We start from the raw sequence: 14,033 nt of genomic DNA, 5'->3' as shown, positions 1-14,033 counted from the left end.
CTACATGAACAGAAGCGTGAGAAACTTGCGACATTCAATGTAAATACGAATAAACAACATTTGGAAGCGTAATACTTTTTTCTTCTCATATTTATTATTTCGTATTAACGATAAAAATTATATTTAAAAAATTGTATTATTATAAGAAGCCTGATACATATTTCGTTACATAAATTTTCCATCAGAGTAACGGCTTCCTTTTAACCAAGAAGTTAACAAGCTTCACATCCTTATCTCTCGCGCAAATTAATCCAGTTACAATTCAGCTTACCGTAATTATACTACGTGCCGCGTGAGAGGAAAGTACCCACGCTCGATAATTAGCGCGTCCAATTCGTCGGAACCGCACCGAAAGCGTGTCATTTCTTCTGCGAATGCGGTCTCTACGTAGAAAGTACACATCCACGGATGACGATGAGGACAGCGATGATTATCCGAGCGGGATGTCGGTCCGCAACACGAGAGCTCCCTGACCCGAGAAGCTCCTTATCGAGCGATCAAGCCGAGCATGAGCAAAGACAGGCGCGTTTCTAAGGTGGCATACCGCAGAAATCGGATGACAGGAAACGGTCATTAGCGCGGGATAAATGTCCTCTTGTCACGCTCGTGCATATGCTCGCGCATTTCTATGCCGCACCGTTATAATGATTTGAACGCGATCTTGCACGCCCGACGCGGATCTAGTTTTTAATAACCATCGCGCTGCGCTGCTACACTTGCACGACATAATCACCGTTCTCACATTCACCGGAAGAGGAGTACCGAGAAAATTGTCCCAACTTTTAATTGCAGGTTGGAGTGTAGCACTAAACGGAATGCATCGTTCTCCGCAATGCATCTTTCCAAGAATTAGAAACGTTAAATATACTCGTACAGTACTTCATTATTTCTAGAAATTATTGCCTATTATAATAACGTACCATTAATCAGTAAAGTGTGTTATTATCTATTAAAATCAATATATCAATGTAATCAATCTCTAACAACTACAAAAGTATCAGTATAAAGTAAGGCTATATTATTTTTGATAACTTCAAAGTCATTCGGCATTTTGAAATAATTCGAATCTTCGAACTTTTGAAGTTCAAATTAAAAAAATTAAAATATATTTTTGTATATTTTTTTATAAAAATATATTATTATTAGCTGTATTAAATTAATGATTTTATAATTTTGATTCTTTGAAGTTTCGAAGATTGAAATTTAGAAATTTTAAGCTTCGAAGCTTTAAAACTCGAAGCTTCAAAGTTCGAACTTTTGAAATCGAAGCTTTCAAAGTAATATCAACTCTACACTGAAAGAGGAATCTAATAATAGCTACCAAACGTTATGAAACAATTCTAATCTTATGCTCGGTTAATATAATCAAAAACAATTTTTTCTAAATATTTAAAAAACATAATTTATATATTATAATATATTAATAACGTAATCAACCGTTTGGTATTACTTATTAAATATTTATAAAAATAAACAATAAGATTGGAAACAAAACTGTTTATGTTAAATACATTGCTTTAAATACGAAGCGCCACTACTTAATTTCAGAAATGATTAATTCATTTATATGTATATATATATATTCAACATCTTAATATTCAGACCGTAGTGGCGCTTCGTATTTAAAGTAATATAAAAATAAAATTATTTTTTGTTCGCCAAACATTAAAATTACTTCATTCGACATTTCGTAGCTATTACTAGACCCTTTTTTTCAATCTAGTATAAAATGCTTTGTTAGTTTATCAGGAATGAAAAATCAGGAATAGTAATTCTAATAACACTACTTTCTAGGCGTATTAGAAGATCTTTTCTAGATTTAACCGCACGCATCTATTCGCGGCGATGGTGGCCGCCGTCAAATCGCAACGCTTTATTTACAGATGATGCAGTTATCGCGGTTCTGCGCGAGCAACCGTGAGCAGTTAGCGTTCGCGGCCGAGAGCCGACATATTACCATAAATTTCCATTGGACCGTTCAGAAACCAATTAGAGTAAGTCACACCGTGATGAAGACCGCGATACCGTTCGCGGTTGTTTAAATCAATGACCGCGCGGAACCGTTGCAACGCGCCGCAACTTAATGCAGTCAATGGTTCCATGTCCGATGTCCATTGCAAAATTTTGACTTAAATCGGACTCGCTGCTGCAGGTTATCTGCGATTTGCAACACAAAGAAGACAGAAATCGAAATCAGTCTATGAACACATGAAGATCTAAAGAGACATTGATTAATGTCAAGCTCTCGTTCACGCAAGAATAAAATCTTGCAAGCTAGGCAATTTTTAATTCATGCTAAATTCACGCTTGATAATATAATCAATGTTAATATTAATTAGCTATCTATTTTAAAGTCTGAGTCTTTTTTCGTGATTTTATTTTAATTCTGAGTTTTGCACGCAATAAGATTACTTTCACGTTGAAATGCAGTATGCACATCGTGATTTTCTTCATACCACGTTTTGCGCACTCTCCGGATTTATTCCAGTGAGCCTCTAATAAACGACATTTCCATGGTACGAGTAATAAATAATGACAGAAAAACCACAGCCTGTTTTCCCTGTTTTTCTTCGGAAACGTTTAGCTACACACATGTGGACACGTCACGCGCATTAAACAAGTGTCACGCACTGCCTCAAGCGAAGGGACGAGAGCGGGATGCCACGAGATGATTTCTCTCCTGTGAGAGAGTCGAGAGAGAAGCGTCAGGAGAAACGGCTGACGGCCAGACAGCGCGGCGTCGTTGTGCGCGAAGCCCTGGCGTGACAACGAAGTCGTGTATACGCAACGTAGGAGCATTCAAATCAGAGTTTAGCCAGTTTGTCAAACAATTTCTAAATGTTTTAAATCATAAACTCTATTAAACTTCAAAAAAGCTAAACAACTTGTAAAATTATTTTTTTAATAACGAAATTTTCCATACAGAGAAAAAAATGGTTGCAATTACTATAATATATTTAAATAATTTATATTTATTTTTTTGGACAACTATATAATTATAGTTCTTTTAACAACTATATGTACAAATCAATTATGCTTAATAACAGTGTCATTACTTAAAAATCTTTAATTTTTTCTTAATATATTTTTTGTTTCTATTAGCTTAAATAATTAGTAAGTAAATCTAAGAAAATATTCAGTATAATTGCGATTGCATTTACTAAATAAAAATATTTATTTTACTTACCATTTATATCTTAATTTTTGCACTACATATTATTGTTTAAAATTATAATTTAATAATTTATGATATAATTTTTTTCATATTTGAGAACTACATATATGTATGGTTATTATTATAGCATCATAAAAAAGGAGTTCCTAATCATAATTATTTTACCATGCAATTATAGTCATAAACACTTCTTTCTATCAATGCAGCATCAAAACATATCACGTGTATAATGATCTGCCTCCCACTTAAATGTCTCTGTACACCGGATGCAGCCGCGTGCCATTTTCAATGTACGCATCGGGAGAAACTCCTACGAGATTTTCCAACCGAGAATTATCGCTGAAACCGACGCTGTCCTAATACATTCTTGCGATTGGAATGATCGATCGATCGACTAGGCGAGCTGGTTCTCGCAAACGAGGATTTACTCACCGTTAGGACGCCTCGCGAATGGTTGTTAGTTAATGGTACCGGAAGTGAGGGATGATGAGGATGATGATGGAAGTGATCGGGATTAATGAGGTGTGACGGGAGTGTCATCGTACGATATTTTCTTGCGCAAAATCTTTGTAGGAAATCATTTCTTTCATTGACATTGATCATCATTGTACCAATTTTGAGAAAGCAAGATTTGTATGTAATTTTAAAACGACAGCAATTCATATTATATTGTCAGTTGTTTATTAATTAAGTTTATTAGTTAGATTAAGTTTGTTAGCTAAATTAATAAATTAAAAAGTAAAAGAAATAAGATAATTCATTAAATAATAATTTATGGAAAGAGTGGAAATTCAGTTTCAAGTCAAATGTTAATAAATATTTTATTACTTCTATACATCTCTAAATAGATAAATGAATAGATAAATATACTGCTCAATATATCTGTTTGTATTTTTATTTCTATAACTTTATCTTTCTGTGTCATTAATTTCTTATATTTCCTTGGCTCTTAAAATTGGACAGCCGTCTCGTTAATGAAAACGACGCATAAATATTTCTGTGGCCTCCGTTTGAACTGGCTGTTTTTTTAACGTTAGGCTAATTGAATTTCGTGATATACGTTCCACACAATGACGGGCCATTCGTACTCGTTAGGCTGCTGCACATCGAGTGTCACTGATCGCGACAGATCGCAAGCTTCTATACGACGATGATCGTACGGCCCAAATTTAGAACCACCATAGAATGATGACCTAGATTTTCGAATGTTTTCGTTCGCCCTGGGTGGTACACGATAAAAATTCTCTCTTCGCGTGTTGCATGCAACAAGTTTTTAAACTTAGAATTTCGCTTTTCGGTCAGCACAAAATAGACTTGAGGAAAACTTGATACGAAACTCAGTTTTTCCTGGACTTATTTATAATGAAAACGATATTATATCTTTTATTAACTTTTTTGGAACATATGATTGAGTCAATCTTTTATTTTTGCATGTTTTTTCTTTAAAGAAATTTCTTTATTAGAAATATTTAACTAGAAATATAAATCTCTTTATATTCTTTCTTCTTTTTTAATACACAACTTTATATATACTTTCTTAAGATGTTGAAGTATATGTAAGAATCATTTAATAATTTTTATACATCTACTTGTAAAAATGATGAAAATTGATTCATGATATGAATGATCTATTATATGTAATAAAGGTCCGGTACTAAAAGTTGAACAATCGATTTTGTGAATTTTTGTCAAGAATAGAATGTCGCTAACGTGCATTTTTTTCGAGAATACGCTCTAAATATATTTTTTATGCTCTTCCTTGGCCGTTGCATTTCGAGAAACTTAGCCGAGAGTCGAGCGCGAACGAATTGTGCGAGCAAAAACTGGCCACGTTCCTTGTGAGTATTGTCGATTCCGTGAGTTAAAATTCTCGATTCGAAAGTATGTTATCGTCGTACTTGCGAACGAGACGATGGTAAAAGAAGTAGAGGAGACCGACATTCCAGGGATTTCCGTGGATCGCAACGGCTACAGTCGCGGCTGCAGTGGATTTCTTCATTGACAATCCGTGATTCAGTGACAAGTCCTCGAGAATCGTACGGTTTGCCATGTTAGTCGTTTCTTTACGCGAAACATCGAATATAAGCTCCCCTGTTAGCGATGTATCAAGCAGTCGTCATTGAATTTATAGCCGCGATCTCTTTTTGCTTAACATTGCCAGGCACCATGATTTTCTTCTTGGTTCAATTGGCAATTGCATTGCTCATTTCTTCAATTCACTAAATTTTATTCTTCTTTTATAAATATCAACACGTATACAAATTACAGAAATTATTATACAAAAGTATCAATATATAATACAGACCTTTTTGTATTGAAGAAAATTCACAACTCTCTAAATTTTTTGCAGTAAATCTCAATCGAAGAAAAGAACGGTAGAATTTTCATTCTTTAAGAGTAAGATTAACTATAAAAAATTTAGAAAGTTGTGAATTTTCTATATAAAACGTATATATTAAGAATAGAATTTTCACTCTTGGAGTGAGATTCATCCCAGAATTTAAAGAGTGAATAATGTTTATATATGTTTAATATCTATAGTAGATAAATTTAATCCATTTTTTATTCAGATACTTTTTTAGACTTTATTAATTTATCACATTCAAAATGTAATGTTATATGTAATGGTCATAATATCATTTTATGATTCGACCAACATTCTTTTTATATATTATTAATATATTACTATTTATTATTTTTACTTTTGACTATATCTCTAGTCAAACTTAGATTAATGTAATCACCATGTATCAAATTTCACTCTTAAATCAGAAGTTTTAGTGATAGTCGATTACATTTAAAAAGCGTACAGGAGCAACTAAATAGTTATACTAAAATCAGTGTTATTTTGTGAAAGGAGCAGCTCCTAAATTTTCTTGTCGCAATAGATCATTTTCATCTGGACGTCGTAAATTAAATTAATTATCATCCTGTAGGACGGTTGGTTAATTGGTAATCCAACGCGACCAATTATTCCGACAACATGAACATTCATAAATGGTTGTAATATTTAGCTATAATTTATGCGACTCTGTTATAATTGCTTACAAGACAATAAAGGAATAGACTATTCATTAGATCAAAGTCTGAAACTTTATATCCCTTATAATTATGTTTTATTTGACATAAAATGATGATAATATGTGCATTTTCAATATTATATATATATTTTTAACTGTATTTACGATAATGAAGTTTTAATGTAATACATAAAGAATTACGCATGTGATTATGACTTCACATAATTTTATTAACAAAATTATATTACACATCTTTCGCAGAAATATTGAATAAATTAATGAGATATGCATTTAATAGGATACTCAGAATTCAAACTGAATTTTTTTCTCTTGTGTAACAAGTATTCTTCCGTATATCCGAGATCGCACGTATTCGCGTGTGTAAGTCGGACCATCCATCGTCCAGGCCCAGAAAAACAACGGACGGAGGTTTGTTCAACCTGCTTAGACGGAAGTGACGTCGACCGTACAAACGGCGGGGCGACACGGCTCGTTAAGTGCCGCGCGGAAATAACTCACGTATGGGGGTATCGTCACGTCTTTCGTAGTAATACGCCGGAACGGAAACGCAGATACGTGCATGCGAGCGAGTGAACGATCTAAGTGCCGAACGGATGATAATCAGCCGCGAAACTTATGCATGAAGGAGAGAGAGAGAGAGAGAGAGAGAGAGAGAGAGAGAGAGAGAGAGAGAGAGAGAGAGAGAGAGAGAGAATTGATGCCAACGCTCTCGCATTAGATGCATTACTAAAGGTGCATCCTCCTTGGAGGAGAATGAAGAAAAGTATCTATCGCGTCGATTCTCCGCAACATAAATATATGTCTATAGCCTTCGTCGTTGACTCGTAGAGTCGTCTTGCCCTTCGTCAAGCGTGACGCTTAATATTTAATGATGACGGCGAAATGTCGGAGAGAAAGTAAAAATAATCGAAATACGCGACATGGGATAAAAATTAGAAACACCGAAGTGTCTCGTTTTTCTCGTCTGCTTCTCGTAGTTGAATATACGATGGTCTGTGTTAATTTGCATTTAATTTAATCAAAGAAAAAAAAACTTTAGAATATAAATTGTCAAAGTTTGTAAACTGAAATGCTTCTGAATTATGTCAATAAAGTATTAAACCATTAATTTCATACGTTGAAAGAATAATGGATACTTTATATTCTCGTCAGCCTCTTCGACATGATGCCAAGTACTTATCGCAATTCACGAACGAGAGATTCTATTTAGCCTTCCAGTTTTTGTTGATCCGGAAAGTCATTATCGGCATTCACGCATCCGAGAGCTTTTCGTTCCGCTGTTATCCATCAATTCGTTCTATCAGAGGCTGCCCTAGTTGCTCCGTTACCGAGAAAAGAGAAACGACATGGTGACCCATGCAACTTCTCGTGATATCTCGTCAAATCCCTATAAAGGTGACTAAGCCGAAAATGGACATCTTTTCGTGCGTCTCGAAGACGGTTGACTTTCTAACAATAGGACCGACACATCGCTTCTCGTTACGAAACTTGACGCCTTTGTATTTTTACGTTGAGCACACACAAATTGTATGTCTGTGTGCGACCTCACGTGATCCACGCTAATACATGACAATAGATCCGTTCTCACCGTAGAAAAGTCTCTTACAGTTTGTACGGTGGCACCGTTTAACACGCACACGCGCACGTTTCTCACCTAAGAAGCGAGAATAACGTTTTGAATCTTAGTTATGAATGCGCAATTTACAAGAAATGCAACAGTCTACGAAGGAAAATTATGCAACTCTTTATAAAGCGCTGACTTCTAACATTTTGACTGTATGTGTATTCAATTGTGACATCTATGTGAGTTCAGGATGCCGCGTGTATGAATTTGAATACGTACACATTTACTTATTATATATGAGAATATTTTGCATTAACTGTATGTAGCACATTCTGAATTTTGAATCCAACTTAACCGAAGATATTTATTTGAAAAACATTTTACTGGAAATTTTTTAAGTAAATTTTTCAAATAAAAGTTAAATTATATAATTTAGTTAAAATTACATTATATAAAATAGGGATGATTAATGCTTAGAGTCCCTAGAAGGAAATCTGACCAATCTACTAGTTTGATTAAAAATAGCGTACACTACATGCACTTACATAACTATAAGGTGTCTCTAACATAGCATGTCTTTCAATTTTTTCACGTGTTCAGTAATTATCTGATTCTGCCATTTTTCATCAAGCTAATTAAAAATGGAACAAAGTTGGTTAGATTCTCACTTATAAGAACACTAGTTAATCCACACGTGTGCCATTATATGCAAAAATATTCTCAATATCACGCTTAAAGAAATATGAGCTGTCTAAGAAAAATTAAAACCAAAAATAATAGTAATATAGCAACCGTACTTCACTAAAATCTGTTTTTTGCACTTACGCTCTCTGATTATGTTTATTTTATTCATTTTCATGTTATACTATTTACTTTATTTACTTTTTTTAAAACGGATGTCTGTAAAGAGGATTCAATAGAAGAAATAAACTTTGTTAAACAGAAGAAAGGATATTTTTATTATACAATAATAAAATAAAAAATGATATTGTAAAAGTTGTAAATATTTTTGTGTTGTTGAAACTATGATGCATTTTACATTTACTTCTCGTTTGATTTATTTTTAGATGAATATAAGTATTATAATGACATTGGTACCAATTCTCGGATGATTGATGTCAGCTGGCGCCATTAAAAAAGAAATGTGCCATTTCTGTGTGTTACCGCGCGCAAAAGAGATGTTTTATTTATAAGCACGGGGTCATCGGAAGGAATAATTAGCGGCGCAAAAATAGTTTCGCAATTATACCGTGGCTTGCACCAGTGAACCTTGTCTCGCAGGCTTCGTCAAAGACTCGACGTTTGTCACCGAAGTCGACGTCGTCTTCGTTGACGATGCCGTCGACGACGTCGCTGTCAGACGTCATCCGACTGATTTTATTTCTGTCTCGACGGAAAAGTTTCGAAAGCTCGTTCGCCTGCCCCGCCTTTAGCATTAGTCCAATACAGAACGCGAAATGCACTTCGAAATCACAAAAATCTATTTTCTGCCGGCGTCGCCCACGCCTTATTTCCAGGCCGATTTCCCGCGCGTGCAATGTCGCGTATTTTTATCCGTGGCCCACATCCCCGAGGAGAAACACTACCTCATTATTATTCGGTCACTCACGTAATCGAACGAGAAAAAAAAAACAAGAACCATGTGGAAGACGCGAAAAAACGAAACTTGGCTTCATAACGGAGACCTGTAAATCCATTTCGAGCATTAGCCACTCAACACCCATGTTGCGCTGCGCGAGATTGTTCTAGTAAATTATTTTTTACAACGTGTATCATAACCTGCCCTGAAAACGCCGTATTTCCTACATAAAACGGGATTTATTGTGGCGATAAAAGCGCACAATCGTTCTTCCGGACGTCCAAAGCTTCCTGAAACGAATTAGGAACACGCGGTTTGGGGCCGTGTCAGTTCTCGTCGGACGGGCCGGATGAGCGGAGCAGTGATGTAAGTCAGTAATAGTCTACCATAAATTTCGAAAGGTACAATGAAATTTAATTTAGGGGACATAATTAGGACGTAAACTGTTTTGACGTGACGGAAATTTAAAATGTTTCTTGTTGTAACACTTATTGAATTGATGGTGATCTGAAATAAAACTGACGGATTACATAAGAAATTATTGTATATCATTCACAAATAAAAGATTATTTAATTTTTATCTCCTCCGACAACTGGCTGTCTAATGTTCTATTTCCACTAAATACTATAATTCTTTTTACTTTGTTGAGAGCAACTTCAAACAGACTTTGATTAACTTAATCAACACTATTATATTTAATAATATTTATCAAATAATAAAATATTTATTAAATATTAAACGAATAAAATTCTATTAATTAATAGAATTGTGTTTAATGTATCAAAAGAAGGATTAAGAATAACTTATTTTTTTATCTAATTTTTAGAACTAGAAAAAGATAAAGAATTAATTGGACGGAGATTAAAATTAAATTACATTGATAGAAACAGGTATTTATCGTTCGAGTTAACCGATTAATGCCCGTTTCCACTAATGTAATTTAACTTTAATCTCTAAAGATTAGAAAAAGACGAAGAGTAAGTTAAACTGAGATTAAAATTAATCCACATTGATGGAAATGGGCATAAGTTAATCGGAGTTTAGTCGAAATCACCCTGACGTGATAACAGCGCGATTTTGTTCTCGAAAATCTCAAGTTCCGCGATTTGTCAGTCCTTCGGAAACCACTAAATTCTTATTACACCAACTGATGACCTCGCGATTATGGAGCCAGTAATTTCTTTTTTCTTTCATTACCGAGGGCACAGGAAATACTTAACTTGAGACCTTAAGACCCCATCGCCGATTACAACTGGTAAAAGTGGCCAGTGCACGGAACACTTTCTACAATTAATTACAGAGCACGGGCGCGATTCGCCTGTTTTTCAATGGCGGTCCTTAATTTCGTCTTTACGAATTGATTGCAAAGTACTGTCGTTCATTAAACGTTCAATGAGTATCGTTTATTTCCAGCATTACGTTTCTCTCTCGTACGAACGTTACGCCAGATACACATGAGTCACACATTCTTTCGCCATTTTGTTAGCCCGCTGTAATCCCGCGGAAGAAACGCCCAGGCTTTTACAGATTATACGCGCCGGTCGGCTAGTTTATTACTTACTTTGTACTTGCCCGAATCGCACCTTGCACGCGACAGGATTATCCTCGTGCGAAATAAATGGGTTCGAGGCCCTGCTCGCGAAAGCCGCACGAATGAAATTCTCACATTTGAATGAAGTTCCCGGATCCAGATTCAACTGGATCGTGATTCAGCTTGGTGAATCACATTTTACTACATCGCGTTTTTGCTTGAAAATCTAGGTCGATCAAAATAACTATGATATTCTTGTTAAAATTAATTATTATGGTTGTTATCTGCACAGTAATTCAATTAAATTTAATGCTTCAACGATGGCTTTAATAAACCAAGTTTTCATAAAACTGGTTAATATGTTTTCTCTGTAACAGAAATTGTTTTATTAAAATCATAACTATTATCCAAATAATTATTATCGTATGATCTTTTCATTTCTTTTCTCCGGTTTATTATTATTTATTATAAAATGTTGCATTAATGCGATTTTAGGGAAATATTGTGTATTATAATTAGTTGTTGTACATTAAAATTCGCTTTATTTTAAATTATATGTTATCATTTGTGATACAGAGTGCTGGTGGTGACGAATCCGACGAGGACACGCAATGCGCCTTGAGCGAAAAATGGACCTTCGAGAAGAGGACAAGACGCTGGTCACGCATAGGCGACGTCACAACGGCAAACGTCGAGAGGCTGCAAGCGATCGCCGGGCAAAATGCTGCGTCCGAGGACGATTCCCTCGAGGATCGTCTGGAGGCTGAAGAGGCGGAAGATACCATGCTGGAGAATCTACGGTACGGCAGCTTACCACCAGGAACTCTTCCTGATGGGGAAAACGGTACGCGATTTCGCAGATCCGGTTCGGAGAGGCTACGGGATGGCGCAAAAGCTTTTCTGAGGCGCGTGGAGTCCCTAAAATCGCGACGGAGGAAACGCCAGAATCGTGACGGAGTGGTGATCAGCGGTCCTCAAGTGCTCGATGTGATGTCCATGCAGCAGAAGATGAAGGAACTGAACTGCGTGGATGTGTCGCCCACGGAGCCGGCGCCGGTGTCCTTCAACGAACTCCTATCAGCTTCGCCTGTACAAATTCCCGGTTCGCCGGTCACTCTACCGGCCTCTCCTTATCATCTACCACCGTCTCCGATGGCGAACACGCCTAGTCCCTTCGGCGACGATTCCTCCAGCTACTGCTCGGATGGTTCGCAAGGTGGTGGACCGACGCCGACGCCGACTCGCACAAAGATGAATCGCGCCCGTCGATTTTTACATCGCGGGAGGGAGGATCAGGGCGCGCTGAGCGACTCCGAATGCCAGCCGATGAACTGGCGACACCGATATTTTCGCGATGCTAATAGCAATCACGCGAAGGTGCTAGAGTTCGTGAATGTACGTTCACAAAGTTCCAAGGAGCGTTCCCAAAATTCCACGCCGGGAAAGAATTCACCGATCAACACCCGCGGTGGTAGCCTAAATCTCGGCAAGGAATCGCAGAGGTATCGCGACAAACTCGCGCAAGACAAGGATGAAAAGGCAGTATCTTCGAAGCGGGAAGATAAGATGCGCAAGAGTTTCCGGCGCCGTGATGAATCGCATAGGGAAGGCAAGTCGCTATCTAAAGAGGTGACAGTCTACCGAGAAAAATCTAGATCCAGGAGCTCTGAATTGGCCGGTAGTCAAGAGAGTGGCTCCACTGTGGCTAGTAGGGATTCCGAACCGGAAGAAGAATTGCCTAGGCACAAGGGCACCGTTGTGAGGTGGCACAGTTTCCAGAGAGGATCGCTCTACCCCGAACTCTTAGATCCATTGTGTCCTAGAGCGATGGCTTCCATGTCATGCGGACAACTTTTAGTTCTAAGGAAACTGGCACTGCTAAAACTCACAGCATGCATGGAACGGTATTGTCCGACTCATCGTACTGGTTGGAACTGGGAGCTTCCGAAATTCATCAGGAAAATTAAGACGCCTGATTATAAAGACAAGACAGTTTTCGGAGTGCCACTCCTGCTGTCTCTACAGAGGACCGGTCAAGCATTACCTAAATGTATCCAGATCGCTTTGAGATGGCTGAGAGCCAACGCTTTGGATCAAGTGGGAATTTTTAGAAAGAGCGGCGTCAAGTCGAGGATACAAAAGTTGAAGATCATGACGGAAACTCAAGGGGACAATATCAATTTTGATGGACAGCAGGCATTCGATGTTGCCGATCTTGTCAAACAGTATTTCAGAGAGCTGCCGGAGGCTCTGCTGACGAACAAGCTCTCGGAAACGTTCATCGCTATCTTTCAACGTAAGTGCGATTCCTTGTTTTTTAAAGTATAATTCATTCCGCAATTCGCCGACTCGCATAAAGTAGCCACGGCAGTGTCGCTGCACTTGGCTTAGCGCCGAGACACTACCGTGTCTCCAAATTCTTGAACACTACACTATGGGAATAACACACTTGAGCATGACATATCCAACCCCCAATTCGGTTGCTTATAACTTTTAAAAATGAACATATTGTAAACAATTTTTTTAAATCGAAATGTTAGATATTAAGAAATATAACGGTATCAAGCAATACGTATTTTTATTAATAAAAAAAATTATAAGCAACGGAAGAAGTATTAGAAAAAAAAATCGAGTATGATATCAAAAAAGCATTTAAAAATTAACAACTATAATTAATTATAAGGAGAGAGAAATATGATTTTATAATGGATCGGTTGTTTTCGCAGATGTACCAGTAGAATTGCGACCCGATGCTGTGCAGTGCGTCCTATTACTACTCCCAGATGAACATCGCGAGGCACTGGAAACTCTGCTCGATTTTCTCAATCATGTCGCCAGCAACTCGCCTTATAACCAAATGACAGCCTCGAATCTGGCTGTGTGTCTAGCCCCGAGCCTGTTTCACTTCAACCACAGTAACACAAACGTGACTAACAGGTCGAGCAGCGTGTCGCCACGTAGGCGAAAGACTGTGGGCATTCCCGATCAGCGGGAATTGTCGGAAAATAAAGCTGCTCACGACTGTCTTCTGTATCTGGTCAAGATGCATCGTGAATTATTCATGGTGAGTGCTAAAGCATCGTTATTCATCGATTGCGATTGCTCGCGCGCTTGGTTCGATCACAAGCGTGAACGAGGGAAG

The 14,033-nt window shown here is 37.2% G+C and overlaps 1 protein-coding gene across 4 annotated transcripts in view; it reads left to right on the top strand.

The window, feature by feature from the left end:
• The window catches only part of cv-c (RhoGTPase activating protein), a 243,896-nt gene that overhangs the window by 225,496 nt on the left and 4,367 nt on the right, over positions 1–14,033 (top strand). For all 4 annotated transcript variants that reach the window (XM_087405032.1, XM_087405031.1, XM_011066803.2 and 1 more), the window contains 2 exons: positions 11,468–13,187; positions 13,618–13,955. In XM_087405032.1, coding sequence (XP_087261158.1) covers positions 11,468–13,187; positions 13,618–13,955 — 2,058 coding nt within the window. The remainder of the gene's footprint in view (positions 1–11,467; positions 13,188–13,617; positions 13,956–14,033) is intronic.

This window comes from Acromyrmex echinatior, chromosome 4, assembly GCF_024713525.1.
Source record: "Acromyrmex echinatior isolate Ae372 chromosome 4, ASM2471352v2, whole genome shotgun sequence".
NCBI lineage: Eukaryota > Metazoa > Arthropoda > Insecta > Hymenoptera > Formicidae > Acromyrmex > Acromyrmex echinatior.
Note: the sequence above shows the minus strand (reverse complement) of the source record. Positions and strands in the feature narration are given on the sequence as shown.